The sequence below is a fragment of the Nothoprocta perdicaria genome, unplaced genomic scaffold, assembly GCF_003342845.1.
Source record: "Nothoprocta perdicaria isolate Ctin4 unplaced genomic scaffold, notPer1 scaffold_317, whole genome shotgun sequence".
Lineage (NCBI taxonomy): Eukaryota > Metazoa > Chordata > Aves > Tinamiformes > Tinamidae > Nothoprocta > Nothoprocta perdicaria.
Genome location: NW_020455552.1, coordinates 341542 through 354358, shown reverse-complemented (window position 1 = coordinate 354358; position 12817 = coordinate 341542). Strand labels below are relative to the sequence as shown.

At 43.9% G+C, this 12817-nt stretch overlaps 1 protein-coding gene across 1 annotated transcript in view; it reads right to left on the bottom strand.

Moving 5' to 3' along the window:
- The window catches only part of FBXW8 (F-box and WD repeat domain containing 8), a gene marked incomplete at its 5' end in the record, with an annotated part of 45331 nt that extends 32514 nt beyond the window's left edge, over nucleotides 1-12817 (bottom strand). The window contains 4 exons of the mRNA XM_026042891.1: nucleotides 3387-3475; nucleotides 4794-4958; nucleotides 10477-10581; nucleotides 12788-12817. Coding sequence (XP_025898676.1) covers nucleotides 3387-3475; nucleotides 4794-4958; nucleotides 10477-10581; nucleotides 12788-12817 — 389 coding nt within the window. The remainder of the gene's footprint in view (nucleotides 1-3386; nucleotides 3476-4793; nucleotides 4959-10476; nucleotides 10582-12787) is intronic.

The window sequence follows — 12817 nt, the reverse complement described above, 5'->3', positions numbered from 1 at the left end:
GCCCCTGCGGCCATTCCCAGCGACCTGGCCGGCCCCAAGGCAGCAGCAAAACCTGCTCCCAACCCGCGGCCCTTTCTTCCTCCAAAGCAGGAACACGACTCTACGAGAACGGGTAAATGATGCCACAAGTCACTGCTTAGAGAACCCAGGAAATACGATTCACAAAATTATTTTACAGATTGCTGCCAACGTCTCAGTCTTTGGGAGTAACGCGTGGCTCGTCTCGCTGAAATCCGTGATTATTCACATGTGAAGCTAAGCACGTAGGTAAGTGTTTGCAGGACTGCAGACATAATCATTAACTGCAACAGATAATTGATATCTATACTGAGGAGAAAATTGACTTCTGTTAACCTCAGCTATTAAATTACTTCTTCGGGACTGAAAGGACACAGCAACTAGGTATTGATCACTAGATTCATTACATTTTTATGGCAAATTTAAAAGTACAATGCCACTACATACAATACTATAAGCTGGGGGAGAAAGAGGAAGGCTGTRTTTGGATTGGGAAAAAAAATCATCTCTATATATACACACACATATATAAATACATATGAAGATATATATTTTTAGTCTACCTATGCTAAATACTTACCAACTGTACATAATGAACAACATGCATTTCCCTGCACAATCCATGAATGCCACTGGAAGTTTCAGTCACAATTTTAAGACTGTCTTSTTTGATTTTTACTACTGCAAATATAATTAAAAACTAAAGACAAAAGTACTGCAATTAAGAGTACCTCCACCAAGGGTCAGAAAGTCTGCATACCATGCCAAAAGTCTCAAAATTGATTTTTTTTTTAATTCAATATATGTATTTTCTTTCATTTAGGGGATGAATAGCAAAATGCAGTCTTTAAAACTGTGTTCTCTCTGGTTGTGAAGAGCAGATGATCATAAAAGGGAAGGAGTTGTGGAAACAAGGCCCTATACTGCATGCCAAAGACACCAGAGACAGCAACACGTTCAGCTTTGTAAAACAGCACAAGTGATCATAATATCTGAAAGTTGTACATTCTTAAACTAATGGAACAGTACTTAAAATACGAGGGAAGGTGCTACTATCTTGCAGGCTTCTCTTGCCAGTGGCAGACAACAAATCCATTTTCTTTTTGATAAGATTCAGGGAAAGACTCTTGGTCAGCAGCAATGGAAGAGATGCTTTCAGAGAACTCAAGCTACCAAAGCAGAGTGAAGGGCAAGAGGAGCAAAAAAGAATACTGCATTTTCTGGGTTCTAACATTATAAAGTCTGATTTCCCCACTCTATTTTTTCAAATGTATGATTCTCAGAATCATAAAAGGATACTTCAATATTAAAATTCATTTTCTCAGAAAAGGGAAAATACTGAAAGGTAACTAAAAAGTGATCAGGTCTTACAACCAAAGACACTCAAAGCTGAGGTCTGCTCAAGCCCCATATACTTCTCTCCAGGAGAAACAGTCTGTTGCAAGAGTTTTGGATTGTGGAACGCTTCCATTGTGTCTGAAAAAAGACACAACCGCACAGAGGGGAAAAGAAAGAAGAAATAATTTGAGTGAAATCCATAATGTCTGCTTTCTAAATGATACATGCCTGATGGAYAGAGCTAGTGCTCTTAAAGACTAAGTACCTGAAGACTTGAGTGAACCTTACAGGAACTTCAGGTCTTTAAGAGCACCCATTCTTTTCACCATGTCGAATGGAGGCAGGCTGACCAAAAGCTCCAAAAGCTACTGGAGGACCTGAGACGCCAATACAAAAAGACAACAGTCAAAACTGCACCAAYTTGGCTCCCTTAATATACCACACCAAAAACATGGACTATTAGACTTTAGTACCAGGGCTTCAGCACCTTGGTTTGTTAATTCCTTAAAAAGTAAATGCATTTGGTCTAGCTTCTCTATAGTGCATGTTTGGATACACACACAGTGGGGAGAATGAAGAAAAAGCAAGCCAGAGATTTTGGCAGCAGAGAGGAGACAACTGGGGTTCCTGGCACCCAGGAAAGTACAGGAGGCTTCAACAGAGCCAGAGGAACAGCTACAGTAGCACAGAGCCCAGCCAAGGGCAGGAACGCGCTGCGCAGGCTGGAGGGCAGCGGAGGAGCCAGCCGGCGCAGCGCAGAGCCGGCTCCCAGCTGCAGCCGCCGGAGAGCAAGGCCGAACACCTGGCAAAAATCACCATCTTCAGGCTTCTTCCAATGTGCCCACCGCGCAGGCTGCCCACGCKGGGGCACGGCCTCGAGAGGGCACCGCTCGGCGGCGGTGGCATTCGCACGGCTACAGCCAGACCCGCAACAACCAACAACACCTCTGCACCAAGAGCGCAGGGTGGAGAAGCAACCATGAACAGGACAGAAAAAGGCAGCAAAGAAAAGGAGACATCCTCAACTGCGAGAGAAACAAGTGGCAAAGTATCTAGTAAAATAATCATAAAGCTTAAACTTCCTCTTTCTCTTCTGCTGTCCTCTAGTTTCAACTTTAAATGGCCAAGAGTGTTTTATTCTGCATGGGAGCCACCTACACTTGATGCAKGCCACCTCTCCAATAACCAGTAAGTAAATTTTCCAGTATTTTATAGGCATTTTTCTCTAATGCCACAACGCAGAAGCATACCATTAATGTGAAGTGCTACCATAAAACAAGCAACTCCGGTACGTTAGAGGACAATGTCCTCTGATTGCCCCATGATGATATCATTTCTATTTGCTAGCGTGACTTCTTCTGGAAGGCTAATAATTACTGAGCCTGTAAAATTCAAACAGAATACGGTAAAGTCTTACATCTGTCAAGACAGTCAATCCTCTTGGAAGAGCTTGGAAAGTTCTTAAAATAGCATCTTGGAAAGTTCTTAAAATAGCATTTTAGCTSTGTAAGATAAGTGAATAGTTACCAYCAAATTGGTCCTGACAAAGTTTAATATTAGGAAAAGAAGAGTTTGATTTTTCTCCYAGACTTGTCTTTTAAAGAATACTGGAGAATAACAACTGTTCTTCTAAACTTGCCACAGGCCACAAATACATCTTAGTGATCAAAACATTTTTATGAAAACAAAAAAGAAACCCAGRTCTCTAACAGATCTGTAAAATACTAAGTACATTCTGGGTGCCTTCACAACACAACAATGGATTTTTTCATCAGAAAGTAGTATATTTTTTACATGGACTATACTTAAAAAATCCCGCTTCTGAACAGTCTAATAAAAGTGTGCATTGATGAGATTATATATGGTTTTAACTAGGGAAAATGTAGCTTGCAAAAAAAAAAGAAAAAAAGGAGTCAGAAACACTCATTCTTGTTGCATCAGTCTGATGCTTCTTCTGAATTTGTCAAGCAGCAGCACATGACAGTTCAAGTGGAGAAGATTAAATGAGCCTTAGGTAACTTCATACTCACCCAGCAATGACAACTCCATCACAGGAATGGACGTCACAAAGAATCTTTCCCAGCTCGTACTGCAGCTGGCTCACAGCTCCGATGCGGTTCTGCACAGAAAGAGGAGATAACAGCATTAGTATCTCAACACATTTACCACCCACATTTACCCAAGGAAGCAAGTTTCCTTGCAGGAAAAGCTGAGCTTTAGCACTGCTACTGGTAAGTCATAGCACAGCTCGGAGAGAAGAGCCACCAGCCCATGCCTTCCTCCTGAAACCTTCACAGCCAAAAAATAAAGGAGAAAGAAACTACCATACTGGATATTCATTCATTATAGAATCATAGAATCATAGAATGCCGAAGGTTGGAAGGGACCTCAGAGGTCATCGAGTCCAACCCCCCTGTTCACGCAGGGTCACCTAGAGCACGTGGCACAGGGCTGCATCCAAGCGGGTTTTAAAGATCTCCAAAGAAGGAGACTCCACAACCTCTCTGGGCAGCCTGTTCCAGTGCTTTGTCACCCTCACAGTGAAGAAATGCTTCCTTAAGTTCCTGTGGAACTTCCGATGCTTCAGTTTGAAGCCATTTCCTCTAGTCCTATCCCTGYCCACCACTGAAAAGAGGCCGCCCCCCTCCTCCTCACTGCCTCCCYTGAGGTATTTATACACGYTGATCAGGTCCCCCCTCAGCCTCCTCTTCTCCAGGCTGAACAGGCCCAGCTCTCTCAGCCTTTGCTCATAGGRCAGATGTTCCAKGCCCCTGATCATCCTSGTAGCCCTGCGCTGGACTCTCTCCAGCAGCTCCACATCCCTCTTGTACTGGGGAGCCCAGAACTGGACRCAGTACTCCAGATGTGGCCTCMCCAGGGCTGAGTAGAGGGGGATGATCACTTCCCTCGACCTGCTGGAGACGCTTTTCTTAATGCACCCCAGGATCCCGTTGGCCTTCTTGGCCACCAGGGCACACTGCTGCCTCATGGTCAACTTGTCGTCCACCATGACACCCAGGTCCCTCTCTGCGGGGCTGCTCTCTCTATTTATCTTGAAGTAGAGAAACTTAGCACACACACAAAACAAGACAATTTACGTTTAGTCAGGATATTTAAGCAGTGGAGTAGCAGCTGTCATCTTAACAGAAGATCATTATTACTAAGGGACGGCTGAAGTAAAAATGCTGCTCTTTCACCAAACTCAGAGCAAACAGGAGCATGGTAAACAGAGACTCATCCCCAAAGCAAGAGGTCATCGGGAAGGAAAGTATTAGAGCGGAGGCAGAATCTTTTACCTCCCTTAGCAGTTTTCCCCTTCTAACTGGCAAAGAAGGAGCYGCAATGCAAACGACTTTCTTTTCCCTCCCCCTTGCTTGCAGCAGGTTCCCATTTTTCCAGGGCACCTGGGTGGCGTTGATGAACTCTCTCCCTTTTACCTTCCAGTTGGTTCGGAGGGTGCGCTCTTTGGCGCGGCAGTCCTTCAGGGCGAGCTTCCAGCAGGAGCGCGCCGCGATGCTGCTCTCCAGCAGGTACCCGTCCTGCTGGCACAGCCGGTACCACAGCACTTCATCTTCCGCAAGGGCCTTCCACGTCCTGCTGACCTAGAAACCAAATTCACTTTATAAATATAGAGATGGCCTACRATTATAAATAATAACTAGATTTTCTATTAATTATATAAATAACATGCAGTATGCATATTTAAAAAACAGGACTGTATTGAGACTGAATTTTTATCTAAACAAGTACATTTGTTCCCCTTTTACGCTACTGGCAGCATGAGATTCCCCCCTTTAACAAAATGGTCACTTTGCTCTATTGCTCTGAAGTGAAATGAGTGAAAATATTAAGTTTCTACCTCAATAAAATTCCACGTAATAGGGACACCCATGTATAGTAGCCACATTCCTAATCTGAAATATGCCTATATGGTAAAATCTTGAAGGGAAAAGCAGCAAAAGTTAAAACAGCATTGTACATAAACTGTATTCATGTGGATATGAATTTATTTCCAATTTTGTAGCTTAAATAACCTTTCACATCACACCTCCATATCTCGAAAGTCCTGCTGACAAGGCCTGATTAGGTGTACAACATTAGGGATTTATAACCTATTGTACTGCAGCACGCATAAATAGGAATGAAATATTAAGTTTTCTCAATAGCCCCAAGTTGCCATCCATTTCAGAGCAAACCGTTTCATCRTAACCAATTATGGGCTTAGAATTAAAGATTCAAGAGGTAAGAGCCTACTTAAGGAGCATTTGTTCTCTGTAATTCTTAATTAAAAAAAAAACAGATGTAACCAAGGAAAATTACTACTGGTGAAAGCAGTAATCACTTGTACACTGTCTCCAAGAGATTAAAAAGCTTTGCAGACTGCCATCATTTTTAGCAACTAGTAACTAAGCATCCAAAACCTGTTTCAGTCACAAGACTACACCAAGTAGTAAGTCTTATATTGCTGAAAAGTTTCTCAAAATAATTTTTCCCTCTTATTTATTCTGCATTTTATAATTATCATGCAAACCTTGCTTCCGGCTTCAGAAACATGATGTTTGAATACAACGTGCAGGAACCTTCTCAGGCGCTCCATGTTAGGTGGCAGAGATTTGCAGAGAGCCCCGGCGTGACAGACACACAAATGAACACACAAGACTTGCAAACGTGCAGCAGGGCTTGGAGGGGGGCTGGAAACCCCACCACGTACGAGTCAAGCATCTCGGGAGCTTGTAAAAYGAACTAACATTCACGATAACTAACAATTTGGAAGGGTATGACTGACTTGCTCTGCTAAATAATTTAATAATATTGCTCTGCAATAATAACGATGGTTCTCACCAAGGACAGAAACAGCAGGGTCTTCTCCAGCTACAGACCACACAATGTTACATAGGGTAATAAATTACTAGGGGCTCCAGTGTTTAATGGTCCTGCTACTCTAGGGATGTACTGAGGAGGTTCAAGGGAAATTTCAGCTGACAGCGAGGAGGCAAGCTGATGCACAAGCAAACAAAAGCAAGCCATGTCAAATTTGCCCTGCTTAAAAATGCAGCAAGTAACACACAAACACATGCCTGGAGTTTGCCAAAACACACAGCCATTTGTGGGGACCCTTTTGATTTTGAGTTCTTAAAAGCTTTGTGTGAAGATGGTAAAAAAAAAAATGGACTGCATAAAACCTTGACTGCCTTTTCAACTTTCAGGAACAAACATTCAAGGGGGATTGAGATCCTCCCCCATTAGGATTTTTRTTTAAATCAAATTACATCGAGTCCTGCTGGTTTACAAGCATGAATTTCCAAAGGCTCCCTAGCAGAGTCTGTCCTTAATGCACCAAAACTGGCATGACAAGCCCCAATGAAAGCCCCACTGAGCGAGCCTCAGCTGCAAGAAACCTCTAATAAACGCATCTCAAGCATTGCACTTTACAGCACCACTGTGAGCCGCCGCATTAAAGCGGCCATTGGCTCAAAGTCAGTTTTATTAGATCTGCTTGAGCTGGAGTTCCAGGTGAGGTCCCGGAAGACGGGTATTATGGCTATATTTATAGGCATCCATACATTCAGCTTGTTGAGGAGTAGCCCAAACACGCAAAGCTCCAATTGTGAACATAATTATTTCCACAACTCCACTGCGCCCAGTCTCCAGCGGCAATCGATGCCAATACCTTACAAAGTTGTTTATAGCCACAGAGGCACCATTTCCATTTTGATTTAAGTGCTCCTATTATATTTTTACTATGTTTCTCACTGTTGTCAGCAAGGAAACCCCAGTTCCCTCTGAGCTCCACATTATTCCACAGCCTTATTCCCTACCTGTGGGTCAGCACGCAATAACCCTCTGAAACTCTTCAAAGGCCCTTGCTGACCTAGGTTTTGCTATTTGGTTTTGCATTCAGGATTATTTTTTAATTTAATTTTAATTAATTTAAAAAAAAAAAAGTAAAAGAATCTAAAAAGCTCATCTCTTCCATCAAATCCCCAATTTTTCTAATCTTATCTTAATCAACTGGTCCAAATCTTAATGACCTCCCCATCTGATAACTTCCTTCAGGTTTCCTTTCTTCCCTATCACACAAAGATATTATCCAGGTTCAGTCTCTGGAACCAAAATCCTTAATTTAAAATATCTGGACTTTCAATTCAGAGAAATATTTAGATCCAAATACCACATAATCCAAAGTCATTCAGATGTGCATTTACCAGGGGGAAGCCAGTCATTTTTGCCATTCACAGCCTTAATGTTACTTTAAGTCTCGTTCTGAGCTCAGGAAAGCCCTATCCACCCACTGCCCAACTTTCGCTGCAACTTGTGAGCAGCATGGATGACTATTTTTACCAGTACACAATGCAACAGTATGTTCAAAAATTCATGAGATTTTTTTTTCTGGTTTCTGAACACCAAAAATCTAACAGCTTGGACAATTCCAAAAGCGAAACGTCTGAGATTCCTGAGCTATGCAAGGCATTTCCTTCCTAAATTCCTAGAAATACTCCGTGGTCTTAGACAAAATTGCAACTTCTGTGTTGGTTACTGTTTCTAATCCATCTCAGAAATACTAACAAAAATGCTAACAGAAAATGCTAACACTTCAAAGACAATTTCCTGCAGATCTATTCAGAAATAGCTACAATTTCCACACCTACGGCCCAGAGGTACCTCTCATCACGTAACGTGATTAATGCACTCTTCAGTCATCACCAGAAGGCAGTAACACAGCCCTGAGTATGTGCAGACCCTCACAGAGCAGCCGCACAGCACCTCGCCACAACGCTGGCAGCGTCAAGGCCGCATCCAAAGAGGGGCAGCAAAGTTCAGTGCAGAAGTGTGCAGCACCAGTGCAAACACCACAGGAATTCCCGCTTGCTTCAATGCGCCATGCTCACAGCTTCCCAAGGGATCGTTTCTCCTTTGCCTGTGACTGTGAGGAGGGAGAGCCCTCTCTCAAACACTGCCGAAGGGACAGAGGAGCAGCCCACATCCCAGATCCTTCTTCCAGTGACCAGCGCTCCCAGCCATCCATAGGGACCCGCATGGAAAATGGCCACGTTTGCCCTTCCTCTGCACCGTTCTGCTCACACATCAACTCCCAGACACCTTTTTCCCCTCCAGTTACCAACACGGGGTAGCAGCAGCCTGAGGCCGGTCTGGGAGATACTGCTAAATACCATGCAACTGTCATGGATATATGGATATATGGATTGTTCGCATTTTGTACACCTCTAAAAAAAAAAAAAAAAAAAAAAAAAGCAGCAGGAAAGAGAGGGAGGGGGAAAATATCAGGGTGAAATTAAAGTTCTCCAGGGCAGGCTGTGGTGTGATTAAATCTCAAAGAGACTCGGCAGTCGGGCTACTTTACTGTTAGTCACTTACCATTTTGGCATGAAGAACTAAGCAAACAGGTTTTCTCCAAAGGCACTCGCGTAGTTCGTGATGCCAATTCCACTAACTAGCCCAATTCCACTAAAATCCCTAGGCGCCTTAATAAAAAAACCTTTCTGCAATAATGCTGTAAAGCAGCAGGGCTTTCCATTTAACAGAAGAGGGCTTCCCCTCCCTTCAAAAACAAAATCACCACGAGAGAAATGAAAATGGTATTTATTTTTATTGCGTTGCTTTTTATTCGAACACTTAAAGAGAAGCCAGCTCTGCACGAAAAGCTTTGGATAGTCATCTCATTCGGGGAGCCTTGTAAAACACTGGGCATTTGCACAGCTACCTGCCAGCTGCCACATAGGACCAACCGATTCAGTCCTAGAGGGCAAACGAGAACTGTGGAAAATGTTTTAAGTATTGAAAAGATCCTATGAGAACTRGTTCAAGTTAAAAACGAAGAGTGAGAAGGAGAAATCAAGTGTAGCTCGAGTACAGTGAAAAGGAGTAGCCTTTCAGTACTCTTTTTTCTGTGTCATGAGGTAAATTGATCATGTCTGATAGTTATTAAAATTGTCTACTCCAAAACCTCAACACTGTTGCACTTCAAGGGATACAGCCATTCCTGAACGCATCTGTGTATCAGCAAATGACAGAAACTCCATCAGATTCCAAAGTTTGACAGTCCTCTAGGCAACTCATGAAAAAAATATCTTTGCAGTTTTTCTCCCTCTGCAACAGAAATCATGCAAGAAGTATTTTTCTAATGTTCTTATTCCTAAAATCATTAGCTTATTCAACACCACGACCTATGTAAACTGAATGCCCCAAACCCAGTTTAATATCATTATGCATGCCACATGTTATAACTCATATCCAGTTTACCATCCACAGCAAAGCTCCACCCTATCATTTTTCCACTTTAGCACATTAACATCATTTTTATTTTACAAGCAAGGGTAATAAGGAYTTTTGATGCAATGCAAGGTTTTGGGTAGATTTTTTTTGCAAAGCTGCAAGGAGTGTTTAGCACATGAAAACTAAATGACTAGGCCCGAAACATTAAACTGTGGCCATGAAAGAAGCYGGTAATGAATATCCACAATATCCTCCCCTATGTCACAGAACCGGCACTCGCCAGTCAAGTTTGCTCTGGAGACTTGCTAAGAGAGGCGGTTCCTCATTCAGCGCGCGAGAAAGGGAGATGAGAGGCTCAGCASTGCAGGCTGAAGTCAGGTACTTGAGGAGGCACTTCAAAAATACTCATAAATGACAAGATCACATCCGAGAAKGGGTCAGTGAAAGTGTGACTTTATCACCACGGAAATAGAAACAAGGAGGGGAAAAGAGATCTTACATTAGTCATTAGTAATCTAGCCCTACTTGAAGCCGTTAAGGATGAAAATGTTAGTATTCTGCTCTGTATCAGCTGTCAACTCTCTACTGTTTGAGTCACATACTGAAAAAGAAAGAAAAAAAAAATTCACCATCAGCTTAGTACTGTGAAATTCTGAACACTATAGCCAGGCTCTCACTTCCTTCTGAATATGCTCACTCTCAAATCAAATAATATGTGCAAGAATTTATTTTTAAGTTTCAGTTACGTCCAAGCAACAAAACTTTGGATTATCTGTATTCAACTGCAAGCTACAAATCCAGCTTATTTACCGTCATTTTCCATTCAGCTTTGGAAGTATTTCTTCTAATTCTATGTAGGAAAAGAGAAGCAAACTCAGTGCCTACCTGAGCACATCTTCCGAGCTCAGTCTTGCCCAGGTACTGAAATATCTTCAAAGCCAGTTCATAGGGCAGCTGGATATCAAAAAATGGAACTTCATTTATTTCATTCTGGAAAAATAAAGAAAAAATAAGAGGTTATTAGACTTCCCTTATACACAACAAGATAGAAAACAAGTTACAATGGTGTTAAGAGAAGACACTGTCTCCTCAGTGCCATCATACTGCCCCAAGGGAAGGCAGAGGCAGCTCTCCTCCGTCACACCACCCTCCTGCAGCAGGACGGCAGCTAAATCCCGTGGCAGGAAGGTGCCCSAGCTCCTGCGTGCGGGGACAGAAGGCCTGCAAGCATGAAAGTCTTGATCCACTCGAGCAACACTTCCAATGTGTTCAGCCACACCAGCCACCTGCGGCTGGTGGCCAGAGCTTGGCCGCACTTCAGGTGCAGGGATTTCATTCCTAATAGCAGGCACAAAAGTCCAAATTAAATAACTACCTGTGGGAACACAGCCAACACGCACAAACATTTTCACTGYGGCTTATTCCTTCTTTCCCAAGCAGGAGACCCCTTTTATCCTTTAATGCCCTTACGGTTCCCACAGGTTTTGGGCCCAGAAAGACAAGGTCTAATAAAATAATTTCCTAAGGTTTTAGTGTCAAAAACACTAAGCAAGGGAGCACTTTACAGGCATACAATCATTATAAACTTAACTCATGAGGTTTAAAACAAGGATGATGGAAAATGTACTGATGTTTTGAATGGAGATGAGATTACAGTTTGTTTTATATTTATTTCATCCACAACAYAGCAGCTTATTTCCACAGGAAGTGTGTTGAAAGAGTTGCTGCTTCAAATGATTAAGTAGCCCAAAAAAAAACCTCACACCAAAGGATCCATCTCTTGCATTTAGCAGACACGTGCAGTACATACAAAAATAAAGCCTCCCAGGAAAGAGGCAACTGGAGTAGGACCAACAGTCCTATTCCTGCAATGGCTGTATAGAGATTGCCCTCCTCTCCATTTCTCTCTGGAGTTTCCAAGTCTTTCACAGCACATTCCAGAGATGTAATCAGTCTGTTCTGAGCACTTTTATAAGCCCTCATTTTGAAATTCTGCTCTGTAGTGTTTTTTCCAGGTTTCTGCATCCTCGCCGCAGGTGTTTCAGGCTGCCTGATCCTCCTCCATCAATCCTCATGCACAAAACCCACGTGCAGTCCCCTGTCTCCACAGTTTGCTATCAGAAAGTCAGGGAGACTCCAGCCAAATCACCACCACCTTGGGCCTCTCAGCGCTTCCCAGCCCACCTGCCTTTGCCTTTTCTGCAGCTGCTCCTTGCCACCCGCTCACACAAACCCGGACCTGGCCCTCAGCACCACGCAGGTATCGCTAACAAAGTGGACCTGACGCACGTCCAACTGGCTCACAAGCTGCTTGGGCTGCACATACCCGCAGACGCCCTCAGAAAGACGGGCTGCCTACACGTGGAAYGGTCCAAAGGGACATTTCTTCCATGAAGAATAAAAAATAACTGCATAAGTTCATCTCTTTAAGCTGTAAGGGTACTTAAAGTGAGGTTCCAACCCCCCRGTTAGGGAGGAGAGCTGCCTACGCTCCAAGGCCATGGGACACAAAGTTGCGGGACAGCAGGAGCAGCAGCTCACACTAACCCTGCTCCTGCACACAGCCGGCTAGAGCTGCTCGGCCACACACGCAGCGGGAGCAGCGGGCGAACCCCGGCTGGACGGGATCCAGAGCTGCAGCACGAGCCGCYCCTCCGAGACAGACGTGGGCTCCTGGGCGCTAATGGAGCACTAATTCCGTAAATGGATTAATTTGTGCCTCGCAGACAGAAATTTAATCTGCTCCTTTTAATTTTTTTTTTTTTTTAAGCACAGAGTAATTAGGCCCCAGCACCCAAAAAGCAGCTGAGTGGGTGTCCCCACCCCCTGGTTTCTCTATGCTGTAAATAAAACCTCTGCTGCATTTGGAGGAGCTGCCAAAACACATCTCCGCTCGTTCAGAACCGTATTTAACACCACTGCCAAATTAACTCGTGTGTCGAGCTAACGTTCGGGCTTTGGTATTGTTCACTCCTGCGGTGCRGCAAGTCGCAACATCCTGAACATCCTCCCGTCCCGAGCAGCCTGAAGCAGCCAAAAAGAAAAGTGGGTTTTTAACAGAAAAATGCTAGACCCGCGTCCTGCAGCGAGGCGGGGAGGTTTCGGGGGTTACAACCCTGAACCAGGGGGTGTATTTGGGATCGAGGTAACGGACGGGAGCACCGGCCGCTCTCGGGGGCTCCCCGCGGGCTCCTACCAGGTCGCGGATGAGCTGTCCCAGCAGGTC